Here is a 17872-nt window from a genome sequence, read left to right on the forward strand (position 1 = left end):
CTGCAAGGTGTCTCATAAGATTTTAGCTGGCAAAATGCTGCTAGAACAGGAAGATATTTAAGTGGTTTGTTAACTGGATGACCCAAAGAGGACTGGTTAACAGAAGTAAGCTAGCTGGGCGTGTCCTATCTTGTGAATGCCACAAAACTCTGTCCTTAGCCCACTGGTTTGTAAACAACACATAACTGTAGGGTGAAGGATGAGGGCTTTAATAGTCCAGTTCAATGTTTCTAATCATACAAGGTAGTATTTAACAAAGATAAAATGGAGGTCCTGTATATAGACAACAAAGAAAAATTGCACGGAGGGAAACCTGGCTTAGTGGCAGCCCGCGTAAAAGACTTTAGTTTCATCAAACGGGTCAATGGTGACATCCTTAAAAGGGTTACTGTATCTCTAGAAACTCATTTATTCGGAAAAAGAAGAAGAAAGATGAAATAACAGTTATGTTTTAAGTACCATGCACCAGTCCTTAAATGTAGTGGGTTTTTTTTCTTGTAGTTATGTTCCAATATGCATTCAGCTCTGGGTATCACAGTTCAAAAATGGCTATAGGCCTATTGGAATAGACTCAGAGGACAGTGACTCTGAGAGTGAACAGACTGGGAATCAATTCCATTCATGAGAAAGAGAAAGGCAGATTTGAGGGTGAGCTGGCTGAAATGTCTGTCTCCCGACACCTTCACTTCCAATGCTGCAAGCTTGACATCTTAACCAGAGTGTAGGATCTTTTTTCTTTCTTTTTTTTTTTTTAGTCATGGAAACGTATGAAGGGCTGGGATCCCTTTCTGAAACCTCTCAATTAGCTCCAGTGATCCATTTGTAGGAGAACCTTGGGACCAAGCCATCAAAACTTGAATGGCTGGCATTTCACATAAGCAGAGAAGTTTATACTGAATAACTTCAAAAGGTGGAAATAAAGCCAGTGCTTTAGACTAGATAAAATATTCAATGAAGATGAGGTCAGGAGCTTATTAAAAATAACTGTCTTCTAAGATACATCAGTTAGTCTTTTAAGATGCTAAAGAAACGCATGTTCTCTGAACGACAAAAAGAGGGACTAATTTGTAGTTACTGCCTGCTGCTGCTGCTGCTGCTGCTAAGTAGAACTATAACCAGTCTTTGATCAAACTGCCACATCATTCCATTATGTTAGAAATCCAAATGAGTGCTCACCTTTCTGGAGGACATAGTTAACCTGCTTATGTAAAAGAATCATTTAAAAATGATTAAGTTTTATACTGATGATAAGATATGGCCTATAAATGTTGGCTACCAAAACAGGAAAAATTGGAATTGGTAAAAATCTACAACGTTGAAATATTTAATTTTATTCTGTGTGACATTTTGTAGTCTCATTCAAAAAACAATGGGGACACCCTTGAAGTCTGTTATTTAAAACCAGGCCATATATATTTTAAAACAATGAAAAATTTCTGTAATTCCTAAAAAAACTGTCCCACTGATATTATAGTGATGCCATAGAAGGAACATTTTAGGATTAACTGGCTGTAATGCATTATCATACTTCTGGAATGATTAAAAAATCCTTTGAAAATGGGCAGAGTAATCTCCAGATGCAATTTTCAGTGGTTTGATTCATGGCATGAATACTTACTAATGGGCCTGGGCAGCTTTATGAGAAGACTTTATGAGTGGGTTTATGAGTGGGTTATTAGCTCTTCTCTTAAGAAGTCTTAAAAGAGCACTAGTCTTCAAAGAGCTGCAATATAATAAGATCAGCAGAAAGTATAAATCTGTATCAGTAAGTAATTCTGTTTTCAATTGAAAAAGATTATAAAAATGTTATTGTAGTATATACAGTAATTGCATTTTAAAAGTCTCTATTTGAGAAGACTCAAAAAGGAAACATTCTATCAGGATGTTAGGCTGTCAATAATCCTTCCTTCTGATTGAATTTCTTACCAAGAGAAAATATATAAGGGTGAAAAGGAAAATGGGAAATAAGTGATCATTCTGTAAGTTGAGGCAGAAAGCTAAAAACCTCCAGTGTAACATTTTAATAAAAGATGGATTTGGAAGACCAATTTCAGGGCAGGAGACAGAAATGAGACATTCCTTTTCTCCCATTCATCTTACTACTCTAGGCTCCTAAAGTCTCTGCTCTTCCAGGCTTATCTTGAGAAGGTATTGTCCCTTCTTAATCCAAGGAAAGGCTCATGCACAGCACAGCACTGGTATAAGATGACAAAAACACTGAGACCAAAGCAAGAAGGTGTGACTGTGCCCCCAATGAGCAGGAGTGGGTAGCTCACACACTGTGCAGGGCAGCGGCCTGCGTAAGGCAGCCCAAGGGAGAAGAGGAACTGAGAGGGTTAGAGAGGGAAACAGGTTCTTGTTCGGCCAACAGCACTTTAGGAGACGGGAGGAGATGACAGTACACAAAAGCCGTGACGTGAGCACAGTGATTCTATCCTGGAATAGAGCAGACACAGCGCGTGTTCTGTGCACTTTCTCTTGTCGGGGAAGAGATGGAAAAGAAGTGAAGTGGTAAGGACAAGCACTGACTTCTTGTTCTGGCTATAATATAGTCTGAAAACTGCCTCTATGCAATACTTAATGAAATACAACAAAAATTATTTTAAATGCATAGCTAAGCTGATAACAAATGTGCCAGAAATGAAGAGGAAATTAAAAACAGAAAGGAAGGAAGTGAAGTCGCTCAGTCGTGTCTGACTCTTTGCGACCCCATGGACTGTAGCCTACCAGGCTTCTCTGTCCATGGGATTCTCCAGGCAAGAGTACTGGAGTGGGTTACCATTTCCTTCTCCAGGGGATCTTCCCGACCCAGGGAACGAACCCGGGTCTCCCGCATTGGAGGCAGACACTTTAACCTCTGAGCCACCAGGGAAGCCCATAAAAAAACAAAACAGAAAAGTCTGTGAATAATTGCTATGGTTGCCCTTGGGTTGGACAGAAAGGGAAGCAAGGGCAGTAAATATAACCTTGGGGTTGAAGTAGAGAGTAATAGCTGAGTCTCTGGTATGATTCTATGTCCTGGAAGGACATTCAGTGAAAGGATATTCACTAAAAAATTTGCACCTTGAGGCCCAGTGATGTGACAAGTGAGATCCCTGCACTTGCTAGGAATCTGGTTAGAGAAAGTTCCAGCTAAGGTAGCAGAACCCAGGGCTGCATCACATGTGGATTTGAGGATAGGATTTATACCAATCGGGCTTCCCTGATAGTTCAGTTGGTAAAGAATGGGCCTGCAAAGCAGGAGACCCCAGTTCGATTCCTGGGTTGGGAAGATCCGCTGGAGAAGGGTTAGTCTACCCACCCCAATATTCCTGGGCTTCCCTTGTGGCTCAGTTGGTAAATAATTCGCCTGCAATGCGGGAGACCTGGGTTTGATCCCTGGGTTGGGAAGATCCCCTGGAGAAGGGAAAGGCTACCACTCCAGCATTCTGGTCTAGAGAATTCCATGGACTATATAGTTCCTGGGGTCACAAAGAGTTGGACACGAATGAGAGGCTTTATACCAATCATTTTGTATGGAAAGCCTTCAAACTGATAAATAAATGTAAAACTGGGTTTTGGTTGGTGATATTCCTGGGGTTATGCAGTAGGAAAAACAGTCCATATACTCAGATCATTAAAGAACTGTCATAGATAAAACAAGCGCCAATACTATAAGGATACAATATAAAATTATAAAACACATGCATATTTTTCATCATGAATGGTCAGTAGACAAACAGCAAGATGAGGGCACCAATAAATTGAGATAATAGAAAAAGTGGTCTAGAATTTAAAAAATAATATGAAATAAATATGTTCAAATAATTAAAGACAAAAGCCTCAAAATTCTATTTAAAAAGTAGAGACTATGTAAAAAGACACTTGAAAAATAAACAAAGAGCAAGTTTAAAAATAAAAATACAGAAAATAAAACTTTTAAAAAATGGACACAGTTCAAAAGCAGATTATAGACAGCAGAAAGAAAAACTAGTGAACTGGAAGATATAAATTAGGAAATTACCCAAATGCAACCCAAGTGTTTAAAGATATGGAAAATGTGAGAGATAAATGAACATGTAAAACAGAAATAAAAGCCCTAGTATATATCTAATAAAACTAATATATATCTAGAAATAGAGTAAAGTGAACGTGAAGAAGAGAGAATATCTGAAGTGAAAAAGAGTTTATTTTAAAACTGGCCAAAGATACAAATACTCAGATGTAAGAAGTACAGTGATCCCTGAACAAGATGAACAACAATCAACGCAGCTTTAGTCATAACATAGAGAACCACCAAAACAAAAAGACACACAAAAAAAAAAAATCAAAGGGAAAACACACTGTGTTCAAAGGAACAATTCAACCATTTTCTCAACCTCAGCACTATCGACATTTTGGACCAGACAAATCTTTTTTGTGGGGGTCTGTCTTGTGCACTGTATTATGTTTTAGCAGCATCCCCAGAGTATATCTCGGAGAAGGCAATGGCACCCCACTCCAGTACTCTTGCCTGGAAAATCCCATGGATGGAGGAGGCTGGTAGGCTGCAGTCCATGGGGTCGCTAAGAGTCGGACACGACTGACTGACTTCACTTTCACTTTTCACTTTCATGCATTGGAGAAGGAAATGGCAACCCACTCCAGTGTTCTTGCCTGGAGAATCCAAGGGACGGGGGAGCCTGGTGGGCTGCCATCTACGGGGTCACACAGAGTCGGACACAACTGAAGTGACTTAGCAGCAGCAGAGTATATCTGCTCACTGCTAATAGCATCTTTCCCTCAAGTGGGACATCAAAACATCTTCAGACCTTGTCTAATGCTCCTGAAGGGCAATACTGCCCCTGATTAAGGATCACTAAATTAGATTGATGGAATCTTCAACAGAAATACTCGAAGTCATGGGACAATGGAATAACATCTTCAAAAATGTTTATGTAAGAAAACTATTAATGTAGACTTGTATATACAGCTGGAGGCTTCCTAGGTGGCAGGAGTGGTAAAGAACATGCCTGCCGATGCAGGAGATGTAAGGGAGATGCAGGTTCGATCCCTGGGTAGGGAAGATCCCCTGGAGAAGGAAATGGCCACCCATTCCAGTGTTCTTGCCTGGAGACTCCCAAGGACAGAGGAGCCTGGTGAGCTACAGTCCGTAAGTTGCAAACAGCTGGACATGATTGAAGAAATTTGGTGTGCACGCATGTATACCCAGCTAAATTATAATTCAACAGCAAGGGTAAAATACTATTATTTTCAGACAAAGATTGTCTGAAGTACATGCCAAAGGAAGAATATAAAGGACGTATTTCAGGAATCAGTAGCAGAATCAGAGGGGGATGGAAAAAGCAATTTCCATGACCCAATAATTCCAACTCTTGTAGGCCAGAGGTATACTTCCTTTTATGGACCAGGAGACCTGTACAAGGAAGTTTATATCAGCACCATCGTGTGAGCAAATAAAGTGAAAATCAATTAACCCACTACCAGTAGGGAAATGGGTAATTTAGAGATTGCTCATTCTTACAAGGAAATTAAAGTGAATTCTGCAATTAAAATGAATTCTGTTGATTTACATGTGTCAAGAGTTACACATTAGGCTCAACCTCTAAGTCATGTCTCTTTTCAACCCCATGGACTATGCAGCATGCCAGGCTTGCCCATCCCTCACTATCTCCCAGACTGTGCCCAAACTCATGTCCATTGAGTAGGTGATACTATCTAACCATCTCTTTCTCTACCGCCTCCTTCTCTAATAGCTGTCACTCTTCCCCAGCATCAGGGATTTTTCTAATGTATCAAGAGATAAATATAAAAAATATGATATTAAATGAAAATCAAGCCTCAAAATGATACTCAGAATATGAAGCAACATACACAAAAATTAAAACACATAAATCAACAGAATATTAATGAGGACCTATATATATAATACAGAAAAGATACACATTTACTTTGGAAAGAGTAGGTGGTGAGAATGGCTTCCAGTTATCTTTGTAATATTATATGTCTTTTTATAGAAAGAAATCTGCAATAACTATGGCAAAAATTTAACATGCTCTTTTATGTCAGCAATGGATACACAGGTAATTTTAATAGAGATTATTTAATTTGGCTCTGTGCTCCTTTATATATTTAAATGTTTCATTAGACATTTGCCCAGAAAAAAGGAATAAGACAAAAGCTCTCCAGGCTAGCCACCTCATGACACTCTAAAGATGAGTATATATGTGTAAAGTGGCAAAACTGTTCTTCCTCGCATCGAGTTTTACTTTCAAAAACATGAAGCTATCTCTTAATAGCTATTAATATTTTTTTTATTTTAGAAAAAAAACATGGGTAATAGTGATTTGTGACTGTGTGTACTTTCTACTAATTTGGTTGAGATAGTTTCCCTTATATTATTAAAATGTCATCTCTTTACATAATGATAATGATGATAGGTGCATGTGTGCTCAGCTGTGTCCGACTCTTGCAACCCCATGGACTGTGACTCACCAGGCTCCTCTGGCCATGGGATTTTCCAGGCAAGAACATTGGAGGGGGTTGCCATTTCCTTCTCCAGGGGTCTTCCCGATTCAGGGTGTAAACCTGCATCTCCTGCACTGCAAGGCAGATTCTTTACCACTGAGCCACCAGGGATGCCCAACAACGATACAGAAAATACTGATAAAGCCACAGAACTTCTCGCATATATAAAGCACTTTAATAAAAATGGCCTCATGCCCTTTAACAACTATATCATTTAGGTGGACAGACTTGGTTTCCATCTTTCCAATGAGAAGAAAGCTCCCACAGAGTATCTATTTGCTTAGAGCTGAAGGAGTCTGTATGACAATATGGCCCCAACACCTTCTGTTTTAACTATAAAATGGGAATAATATTTCTTCAGCCAAAACCCCCTCTTTGTGGAAGGGAACACCTGAGATAATTCCCAGGAAAGTCCTCTGAAGAATGCAAAACCCTTTACGAAGGCTGGGATTTATCATCATTTTCAATGTTATCTCTAGTTTGTCTTTTAATAAATCCTGTTTTTTTTTCATAATATATAGACTTAACATTAGGCGGATACAAAACTCTGCTTATAATACAAATGAATGATTTATACAGAAAAAAAGAAAATATGGGACTTTTTATAAGAGATGAACTTTAAAACTATATGTGAAGGCAAAGTTCTAGCAGGAGATATAGTAAAATATCACCAGCATTTATCTTCGGGCAATTTAAAAAATATATTTTTATTTTCTAATTTTATATAGTGGTAATAGGTTACTTTTGTAATCAGAAAAAAACCCAGAAGTAGTCAATATCTAGTTATTATTTGAAACAATCATATTTGAAAAGATTTCACAAACATTTAAATGACTAATCTTATATAGTACTATGCAGTTCATTAGGAAGCAGTTTTTAAATGAGTCAGTCCACAGGGGAGAGATGAGGCCATCGAAAGTTAACTTCTACAAGTTAAATCATTGTAACATTCGTTTACATTGTAACATTGTAAATCAACTACACTTTAATAAAATAAGTTTTGAAAAGCGAATTCCTACACTGACATTTTAATATTCAAGATTTCTTTTTTCACTTGTCAAGTGTTAAGATCACTTATGTTAAAATGTTAAGATCTGGGATTTCTGTCAACTATTTGAGTATTTGACACTCAAGAGCTTTTTGCAAGAAAATGTTGTCGCCACCTTCTGGCGGCCTGTATTAGTGGGATGGTCTTTTTATCTAAGTGAAATGAACTTCAACATTCATGTTCTAGAAACTCTGTCCTCTCTTCTGACATCATAATAATGGCAGGGTCTGTTGAGATATTGTCTTCCGGCTAGTTCATGCCTCATATAATTTTATTCCTCACAATGGCCATAAGGAGTACGAACCTTTAATGAACTTGTACAAGAAGCGCAGAGAGGTTATACCATTTTCCCAAGGCTACATAGTAAGCAAATGACAGAACTGAGACACACGTGCAGAAAACGGCAAGCCCTCTGCTATCACTCGTTACAACTGTATGAAAAGCAGCTGTAAATCTGGAGTGTGAACGCTGTCAACTATCACTGCTAAAACATTTATTGAGGAAGCACAGGAAAAAAAGAGCAATGAAATGCCAGATGATCTGGGATTTAATCATCCTTCAATTCTTTACTCCCTGCCTGAGACCTTAGGCAGATCACTGTCCCAGAGGGAACCTTTCCTTTCTCTGTGTCCTACATGGTTTTTTGCGGGGATAAAATGAGGCAAGGAGTAGGAAAGCACTTTGTAAACTGCTTCCTATTTGCTTTTACATCTCTAAATGAAATGAGAGCAGTAAAAATGTAAAAATCTGAACTTTAATTCATGCAGACGTGGCCATCTTTGTGCTGTGACCTAAAGTCTTACCTTTGGTTTTGCAGAGGACAAGACACAAATGCTTATTTAAATGTGCTTTTTGCCTCTATAACTAAAGTATCAAGACATTTTCCACTGCACTGCCCAATGTCCATTCTTCAAGGCCCAATTTGATAAATTACTTTAATTCCGGGAAAACACTATTTTTACAGGAGAATATGTTCCCTTTCTTATAAGAAAAGAATATCAAGCTCTCTCTGGCTTTGGCTGCCAGGAAATTTAATTTAGTGTTCAATGGAGTCCATCTGCAGTTGGGACCACCGTCTCCCAATAATCCTTTCCTTCCTCGGGTTTACTCACCCTTCTCTGCAAGCGTAAGTGACAGTGTTCCCGAAGGTGAAGTTAGTCCCGGTGGTGACAGCATCTTTGACGGCCGGCGGCTCTCCACAGGAGACGAGATGGCAGGTAGGTGGCGCTCTATCCCAGCTGCCTGAGGCCGAGCATTCAATGACGGAAGGGCCCTGCAAACTACAGGAAAGAAAGGTGCCACTTTTTTCCCTGGCGATTGACTTACTGCTCTAGAGACGAACTAGAAAGGGCTTAGGAGAGAACAGGAGCCACTTGGAAATTTTAACACATGAATTTTCTATTTTATTGCTTTATATAAAAACAAAAATCTGAGTTTGGCTGTAGATTCATTTAAAACTATGAGTAGGCTAAAACAACATAACAACGACTGGGGTATAAAATGAAATGGTTTAATGTGCTCCTTGGTGATGTTGTCAAGCACTCCAAACCTTGGATTAGCAGATTACTTGGATGAGAAGCAGTATTAGGCTGGTTAGGGTCCAGTGATAAGGGAGACAGACACCCAGGAAGTCAGAGTAATTCAAATCAAAGGGCACCGTCTCTGCCATGAGCCTGGGAATCTGAACAGTGCTGTTCATCACTCTGACCTCTGGTCTGCCTTTGAATTTAAAAACCTAGGAGCTCTTCGCCACTCTCACCTGCCAACCAGATTTTGATTGTACAACTCGCTCCATTTTCCGTTCACTCAATCTGTTAGCCAAGTTTTTGATCACAGCCTGACTCTTTCACTTCTTTTTGAACACACACACATATACACACACACACACACACACACAACATTAATCAAATTAACCTCTTAACAGTATTAAAGACCCAGGCCTTTATCTTGACATGATTTTTTTAACAATATTCTATGCAATGTTTTGTTTACCAAAAAAAAAAATCATCAAAGCATTTTATTAGGTGTTATGTTATGCTTCATAAACATATTTTGCTTTCATGTTTAGTGTCTAAATGTTTATAGTATTGAACTGGAGCTCTCAAAGTTAGATGGAATATTTCCCTGAGCATTTACTATAGGCTGAGCTTTAAGAAGCAAACATGTTTAAGAATATCTTTTACACTTAGAAACTTGTATTTAAAGCCAGCCAATCCCATGGAAGTGAAACCCATTGAGTAAATAATGAGTAACGGGGTACTACAGGAAGCTGGGCTGCTGTCTAGGACTGTACCTGTATCCATTATCACATGAATACGATGCAGTGGAAAGATAGGTGAGCCCACTCAAAATATAGTTCCCATGATTTACATCTTCAGGGCCAGAACACTTGACCAGTTCACACACAGGAGGAGAATGACTCCAAGAACCACTAGCAAGACACGATGATTCTTTCTCACCCTCCAGAGCATATCCTTTATGACACCTAAAGAAGATAAAAGAAAATGACAGAATAGAATTCACTTTGCATAATTTCATCTGTGCCAAAACCTCCAAAAAGACTAAGAATTTATACATATTACTACAATAATTTTTTCCCTACTGAAATAATTCTTTGAAAAAATTTTTTCAATATTGAATACTATGCATCTTGCCCACAGGGACCCTGCTGGGTAATAAATAGAAGGATGGATTTTAAGCATTTGACTTGCCTCCAGTTTGCGTCATGGGTTAGCATCTGCCAACAGAAAGTTTACTCTTTAAAATTTAATTGAAGTATAGTTGATTTACAATGTTGTGTCAACTTCTGCTGCACAGCACACTAATTCAGTTATATGTATGTACAATGTACACATTCTGTTATACATATACATACATACATAAATTCATATATATGTGGCTCAGATGGTAAAGAGTCTGCCTGCAGTGCAGGAGACCCACGTTCAATCCCTGGGTCGGGAAGATCCCCTGGAGAAGGAAATGGCAACCCACTCCATTATCCTTGCCCAGAAAATCCCATGGACAGAGGACCCTGGCAGGCTACAGTCTACGGGGTCACAAAGAGTCAGACACAACTGAAGCGACTTCACTTTCACTTTTGACTTTCATACATTCTTTTCCATTATATTTTATCATAGGATATTGAATATAGTTCCCTATGCTATACAGGAAGAACTCATTTATCCATTCTATATATAATAGTTTGCATCGAGCTCATCCCAAATTCTCAATCCTTCCCTCTTCTCCTCCGCCCCCAACCTTGAATAACCACACACCTGTTCTCCATGTCTGTGAGTCTGTTTGTGGCAAACAGCAAATCCCTGGTTTGATAATGGTCCTATCTAAAATAAGTCCTTAAGATGCTATGAAAGAAGGCCCTACAAGCTGCTGAATATTTTTGGTTATAAACTGGAGCTTTGGATCCAAGCCCAAATGTAGAATTCAATTAATTCCATGTTAATCTGAAAACATCCTCAGGGATTACTCTTTTTTTTTTTTTTACCAGTATTCTTTCACTGCCAACATGTTATTGACAACATCTACGATGCAGTGTTAATCTTAGACACTCACCTATATATTACTTTATTGCCATAGGTAAATGCAGACCCATCAACGCCACCGTTTTCTGGGAGAGCTGGTGCACCACAGGAAACAGCTTAAAGGAGGAAAACCAACAGGCATTACTTTTCTTAGCCAGTATATATAAAAATCTCTTTAAGGGCAGCTCCAGGATTTTGGTCACATTTAAATATGAGCCTAGGGACTTCCCTGTTGGTCTGGTGGTTCAGATTCTGCCTTCCAGTGCGGGGGGTATGGGTTTGATCCCTGGTCAGGGAGCTAAGATGTACATGCCTTGTGGCCAAAAAACCAGAACATGAACAATAGAAACAAAACTGGAACCAAGTCAATAAAGACTTTAAAAATGGTCCACATCAAAAAAATCGTTACAAAAATAAATATCAGTCCAATATTGGGCTTTAAATATAAAAAATATTGGGACCACACTTGGCATTTCTCCACCTGACTTTCTAGCACTGCTGTATACCGTAAACATGGGGGAATTTCCTCAACATACCCTCACAATATGGTATCAGATGACTCCATTCTCCAGACTCCAAACATGTGATCCTGGCCACCCCCACTAGCTGGTATCCTTCTTCACATGAAAACGTGACCTCGGCACCCACGGTATAAGTCTCCCCAGAAGAGTGGCCATTTTCTGGATTTCCTGGAGTCTTGCATTTTATAGGTTCTTAAAAGAGAGAAAACAGTTTTTGTGGGTCAACAGGGTCTTTCACATAACCACATGAGGTCTCATAGCAAAAGAATTCCACTGTAGTTAAGGTACCAATTAAATCTTGAAGGAGGGAGAAAAAACTTCTGAAGGGAAAGGCATGAATTCCAAGGACACACCAGATGATTTAATAAGCTTTTGTAAAACAGTATTTTGAAACAGCAATGAATAAGAAAAAGAAACAAAATGTCTCTGTCCCCAAAGGAAACTGTTTAGGGAGGAATTAGTGGTGGTGCCAGGGCATGGCTCAGAAGGGCTTCAGCCCCTCCTCCTCCCAACCTCACTTGTTGTTGTTCAGCCGCTCAGTCGTGTCCAACTCTTTGCGATCCCATGGACTGCAGCATGCCAGGCCTCCCTGGCCTTCACCATCTCCTGGAGCTTGCTCAAACTCATGTCCATTGAGTCGGTGATGCCATCCAACCATCTTGTCCTCTGCTGTCCCCTTCTCCTCCTGCCTTCAATCTTTCCCAGCATCAGGGTCTTTTCCAACGAAAAGACCACTTTTTAAGTGCAACTGACTTTCTCTCAAGACGATGTAAAGGCAGCCGCAAAGCACACTGAAGGGAAGTTCCCTGCCTCCCCTTTCAGACAGCTCCCAGATCATAAGTCTGCTATGTGCAAACCCAGGGTCAGTCACCCCTTCTAGGAAGGGGAATTACAGAAAGGGAGATTTAGGGCAGAGCTGAACAATGGAACCATATGAATACTGAAATTCTCAAAAAAGGGAGATATATTGATTCAATCTTTCTGAAGGTCTTTTGGACTTTACATGGAACCCTCGCAAAAAGTAGATGCAATTATAAGACTGATTTTGAGAATTCCTCATTAAGTTCTAATTTTTCTAGTGGCTGCTTTCTCACAATTAGTATAGAAAGACGTTGATGGGTTGAGTATTATCGACCTTATCACAAAATACAGGTAAAGCAAGTGGTAAGGCAGGATGTCTATTTTTTCCCCCCAATGATATAATTTTGTGTGGCTGAGGCAGAGGAAAGATTCTGAAAGTGAAGAGGTGATGAAGTAATCTCTTTGCTCTGAATGAAGGCAGTAGAGGCCACTGCTTATATTTCTAGATCCACTCTATTATTCCTCTATTATGGAGACATTTCTTCAACAGTCAGGTGATAATGTTGGCTCTCAGTTTTGTTTTTCAGAAATTGGGATCTATGGCCATACCACCCTGACCACGCCTGATCTCGTCTGGTCTCAGAAGCTAAGCAGGATCAGGCCTGGTTAGTACTTGGATGTGAGAATTTGTGAAGTTAGGAAAAGCACAGTGCTAGTTTAAAGTACCTCCAACTGTTGCTTGTGTATCTTTAAACACTTTTTACTGAAGTATAAGTTGATTTACAATGTTGTGTTAGCTTCAGATGTACAGCAAAATGATTCACTTATACATATATATCTATTCTTTTTCAGATTCTTTTCCATTACACATAATTATAGGATATTGAATATAGCTCCCTGTGTTATACAGTAGGTCCTTTGATTATCTATTTTACATATAGCATTTATAGTGTATATATGCTAATCCCAAATTCTTAAGTAATCTCTCCTTCCACTTTCCCCTTTGATAACCATAAGTTTGTTTTCTCTGTCTGTGAGTCTGCTTCTGTTTTGTACAGAAGTTAATGTCTATCATTTTTTTAGATTTCACATGTAAAGCGATATCATGTATTTGTCTTTCTCTGTTTAAAGTATCTTTCCAAAGATGATTTTTCTTCTCCATACCCCCTTTGAAGTTGAAAATACTGTCTTATTTTTATATGAAATACATTCAAACTATACACTTGAATTAAACAATTGAAATAGACTTCCCAATTACACACAGCCTAGTTACCTGCGCAGTTTTTACCATCCCCTGTGTAGGGTGGGATACACGAGCAGACGTAGGATCCATTTGTATTCAGGCAGGAGGCGTGTTCACTACAGTCTGACCCAACTGCACATTCATCAACATCTAAAATAGAGATGGTTTACAGGCCATAAGGCTGATGGATTTGTCTTATGGAGCAAACTTTTTTTTTTTTTTTACTTTTAAATCATTATGTATCACTTAATACATCACACTATGTATATTTTTCATGAAGTGTAGATGTAATAGTCATAATCACATTGCAGATCTACAATAAAAGCTATTTCCACAGTTTATAGGTGGAAAAGTAGAAGAAAGAAAGAAAAAGATATTCTTATATTGGGCCTGGTAAAAATTTAAAACATGTTTGGCATGTCCATGGACAGCTGCTTTGTCACTGTGGCTTGCCCAGAGCTGACTAGGACGAGATGAAATTAACAAAGGCATGCCACAAGAGCCTCAGGAATTTGGGACAATTATCTCCCACAGAGTCAGAATAAAGGCATGCAGTAATTGCCGAGATTCATCTCACCAAGACATGACGGCGAAATGCCATTCCAGCTCCCATTATCCGTACAGAACATCCTTGAATCGCCCAACAAATAGTAACCGTTGTTGCACTGGTAGGTCACTGTGCTGCCAGCATGGAAGTCCTCGGCTGAATAGAAGCCGTGCTCCAAAGGGGGTGGCACGCCACAGCTAATGCCTGGAATGTGACAACTACTTTAGGAGCAAAGTACTCAATGAACATCTTATTTATATTAAACCTGTAGTTGAGTCAAGCATGAACTCTTCAGTGCACACACACAGAGTACACTGAAAATACTACAGGGGTGGTGGCAGGCTGCAGCCACGCTTGTGCCCAGAGCATCAAGCACAGTGTCCGGCTCACAATGGGCATGCAATTCATTCATTAAGAAAATACTTAGGGAGGGACTTCCTTGGTTGTCCAGTAGCTAAGACTTCCCATCCCAAAGCAGGGGGCCTGGGTTCCATTCCTGGTCAGGGAACTAAATCCCACATGCCGCAAGTAAAGATCTGAAGTGTCGCAACTAAGACCCAACACAGCCAAATAAATAAAACTAAAAAAAAAAAAAAAAAATGGTGACCCTGCTAGACATTGTCTGGGTGCTTAGGTTGAAGCAAACAGACAAAATCCCTGCCTTACCAAGTGTGGCGTCTAGTCAGAGAGAGAAGCATAAACAGATCAACACGCAGCAGGTGGAAAGAGACGTTAAGGAGCAACTTCCCCAATCACCCTGTCTACAACAGCAGTGCTGCTTCCACCCAACGCTCTCACTTTACATCTCCCTATCCTGCTTTCCCCTGGTGGCTCAGTCGCTAAAGAGCCTTTCTCCAGTGCAGGAGACACAGGTTTGATCCCTGGGTTGGGAAGATCCCCTGGAGAAGGAAATGGCCACCCACTCCAGTATTCTTGCCTGGGAAACCTCATGGACAGAGGAGCCGGGAGGGCTCCAGTCCATGGGTCCCAAGAGTTAGACACAACTGAGCGACTACACCACCACCAGCGCCACCCCGCTTTAGTGTTCTTCAAAGCCTTTACTTCTGGCCATTTGCTCTTCTTACTTACTGTAAATAATAATGTTACTTGTTACTTCTTGCCTTTCCTACTACAACGTAAACTCCACAAGAAGAGAGACTTTCCCCAACTGCTGTATCTCCAGAACTTAGTTCAGTGTCTAGCACATACTAGGTACTTTCAAAGTTGAATAAATGAATGAATGGGTGCATCCAACTTCAAGAGATATAGTCCTGTTTTCCCACCCAGCAACGACCCATCTCCCTCTGGGCTCCAGGCTTCACACCTGTCTTTCCCTCCATTCATTTCCTTGGGCCACTTGGGTGCCTTCACAGGTGGTGGGCTCTCTGTATCCTCATCTCCCACCTCCCTCATGGTGCCCAGCACACTTCATTACACAAAGAAAGTAATGAGTATCTGCTATATTGGCTGTTGAGAAGTACTTCACTTTTTTTTTTTTTCAGTTTTTTTTTTTTAATTTTTATTTTTACTTTATTTTACTTTACAATACTGTATTGGTTTTGCCATACATTGACATGAATCCACCACACTTCACTTTTATCTAGCATTCCTCAAAAAGTGCTCTTAGGGTTCCAGTAATTTTCAAGAGCTACTGAAATGCCTTCAACAAAGGCTCTGCTCACGTTCACAGTGAGGCAATGGTTGTGTCCACTGTCCTTGATTCAGGCAATACTGCACAGAGTTCCCGACCATCTGGAAGCCTGGATCACAGAACAGACTGATTTTGGAGCCTGGCTTTACGTCTCTTGATGCAGTTCGCAGATGAGGTACTGATCCTTCTAAAGATGGGCAATCTGAGGGCAAAGAACACTGTTTCAGAGCTTGTCAGAAACACACAGGCAACATCACCAGGTTAAGGGTTTCAAATCGTATATTGTACCAGCATTGAAGAGCCACTCTATTGATACTAAAACAAGATAATGTGTAACCAGATCTCTGGCATGCAAAATTTCTAGAAAAAAAAAACTATTGGAGTCAACTAACAACTTTTTCCTTTCAGCAGAAGTCTGCTGAATATTTTTAATGAAAATGGTATTTTTGAAATACAAATTGTATTTCAGAATTAATAAAATGTTTTTATGAGTTAACAAAAGCCATGAATTCTAGAATATCTTCAGAAACTTCTTTAAATATTATATATTGAATTTTAGGGACCATTCAGAGTTTGACCACTCAGTATGTATATTATTACGTCTATTTCTTTTCCCTCTGTGCTACCTGCACGTGGATGATGGCTAGGAATTACAGAGACAAGAGAGTACCCCATCTCAAACTGGGGGACAGGACTTTGATGGGCATTTAAAAAAATTAACCATATCCCTCTGCTCATCCTAGTTTCCTTATTTTACCTTTGTTCAAGTTTTGTGCACAATTATTTTGTACCATGTTATACAAAGGTATTTAAGTATATATAAAAAATAACAGACCCTTTAGATAAGGTAGGCTAAACATGAATTATTAGGTAAACAGCAGACTGATAAGCGCACACAATTTAGCACACACTATTTGACCAGTGGAGAATCAAATGTCTCCTTTCGCTAGAAAATAACGGAGTAATCAAGAGACAGCAGAGTCTAAAGAAGAAGCAAGCTATAACCTGAACAGAATATGCTCTTCGGATTAATCTTCACTCTCCCCACAATTCCCGACAGGAAATCAGGCCAGGCTAGCACGTTTCCTTTACTGAGTTCCTCTGGGCATGAGGTGGCCAGCGAATTCACCTGAAAGTTTACAAATCCATCTTTTAGACAAACCTCACTTGTTTCTGAAAGACAGAGTTATTATATCTTAATCCGGTCCTGCTGAAAACATTCACAGACTTGTGAGAGGTGGGGGGCGGGAAGCAGAGTTTTGGATTGTAGGGTGTGATTTCAGGGGAAAAGGAAAGTTCTCTTCCTTTTCTCTCTCTCCCCTCCACCCCCACCATTCCTTTTACCAAATATTTCATAGTCACTGGAAATTCTGAAATTCTACATATAGTCACTGGAATTTCTGAAATTCTACATATAGAATTTGTCTTAAACTTTGCAGTTTGTTAAGGTGTTGAGGGGCACTTCCTCTCTGGCCTCCTATCTCCGATCTGGAGGTGTGAAAGCTGAGGTTCAGGCAAGTTCTGCCACAATAATAGTAAGAGTAAACATCTATCAAGCACTTTTGCTGTTGTTTAGTCACAAAGTTGTATCCAACTCTTTGCAACCCCATGGACTGCAGCCTGCCAGGCAAGAATACTGGAGTGGGTTGCCACTTCCTTCTCTTGGGGATCTTTCTGACTCAGGGATCGAACCCACGGCTCCTGCATTGGCAGGTGGGTTCTTTACCACTGAGCTACCGGGGAAGCCTGACAAGCCCTTACTGTGTGCCAAACAATACCTCAATCTTATATGCAGGATTTTGTTCCATTCTGCCAAAACTCCACCATGCAATTCTATTTGTTTATCTTTAATAGATTTGAAAACTGAAGCATAGAGAGATGGGGTAACATGTTCAAAATCATCAGAGTGAGTTCATGGTGAAACTGGAACTTGAACCCACGCCACTGGACTGTAGGCTGGCTTTAAGCACTAGCCCATCTGTTACTCTGTATGTGTGATCTTGTGCCAGCCCTAA

General features: G+C 39.8%; 1 protein-coding gene across 1 annotated transcript in view; it reads right to left on the bottom strand.

Annotated features, from left to right (window-relative positions):
* SVEP1 (sushi, von Willebrand factor type A, EGF and pentraxin domain containing 1) overlaps positions 1-17872 on the bottom strand; it is a 202616-nt gene that overhangs the window by 39828 nt on the left and 144916 nt on the right. Inside the window, exons 29-36 of the mRNA XM_068973794.1 lie at positions 16863-16986; positions 15889-16059; positions 14237-14410; positions 13690-13809; positions 11631-11807; positions 11126-11210; positions 9849-10040; positions 8668-8835 (exon numbers count right to left, since the gene is read on the bottom strand). Coding sequence (XP_068829895.1) covers positions 8668-8835; positions 9849-10040; positions 11126-11210; positions 11631-11807; positions 13690-13809; positions 14237-14410; positions 15889-16059; positions 16863-16986 — 1211 coding nt within the window. The remainder of the gene's footprint in view (positions 1-8667; positions 8836-9848; positions 10041-11125; positions 11211-11630; positions 11808-13689; positions 13810-14236; positions 14411-15888; positions 16060-16862; positions 16987-17872) is intronic.

The sequence above is a fragment of the Capricornis sumatraensis genome, chromosome 6 (assembly GCF_032405125.1).
Source record: "Capricornis sumatraensis isolate serow.1 chromosome 6, serow.2, whole genome shotgun sequence".
Classification (NCBI taxonomy): Eukaryota; Metazoa; Chordata; class Mammalia; order Artiodactyla; family Bovidae; genus Capricornis; species Capricornis sumatraensis.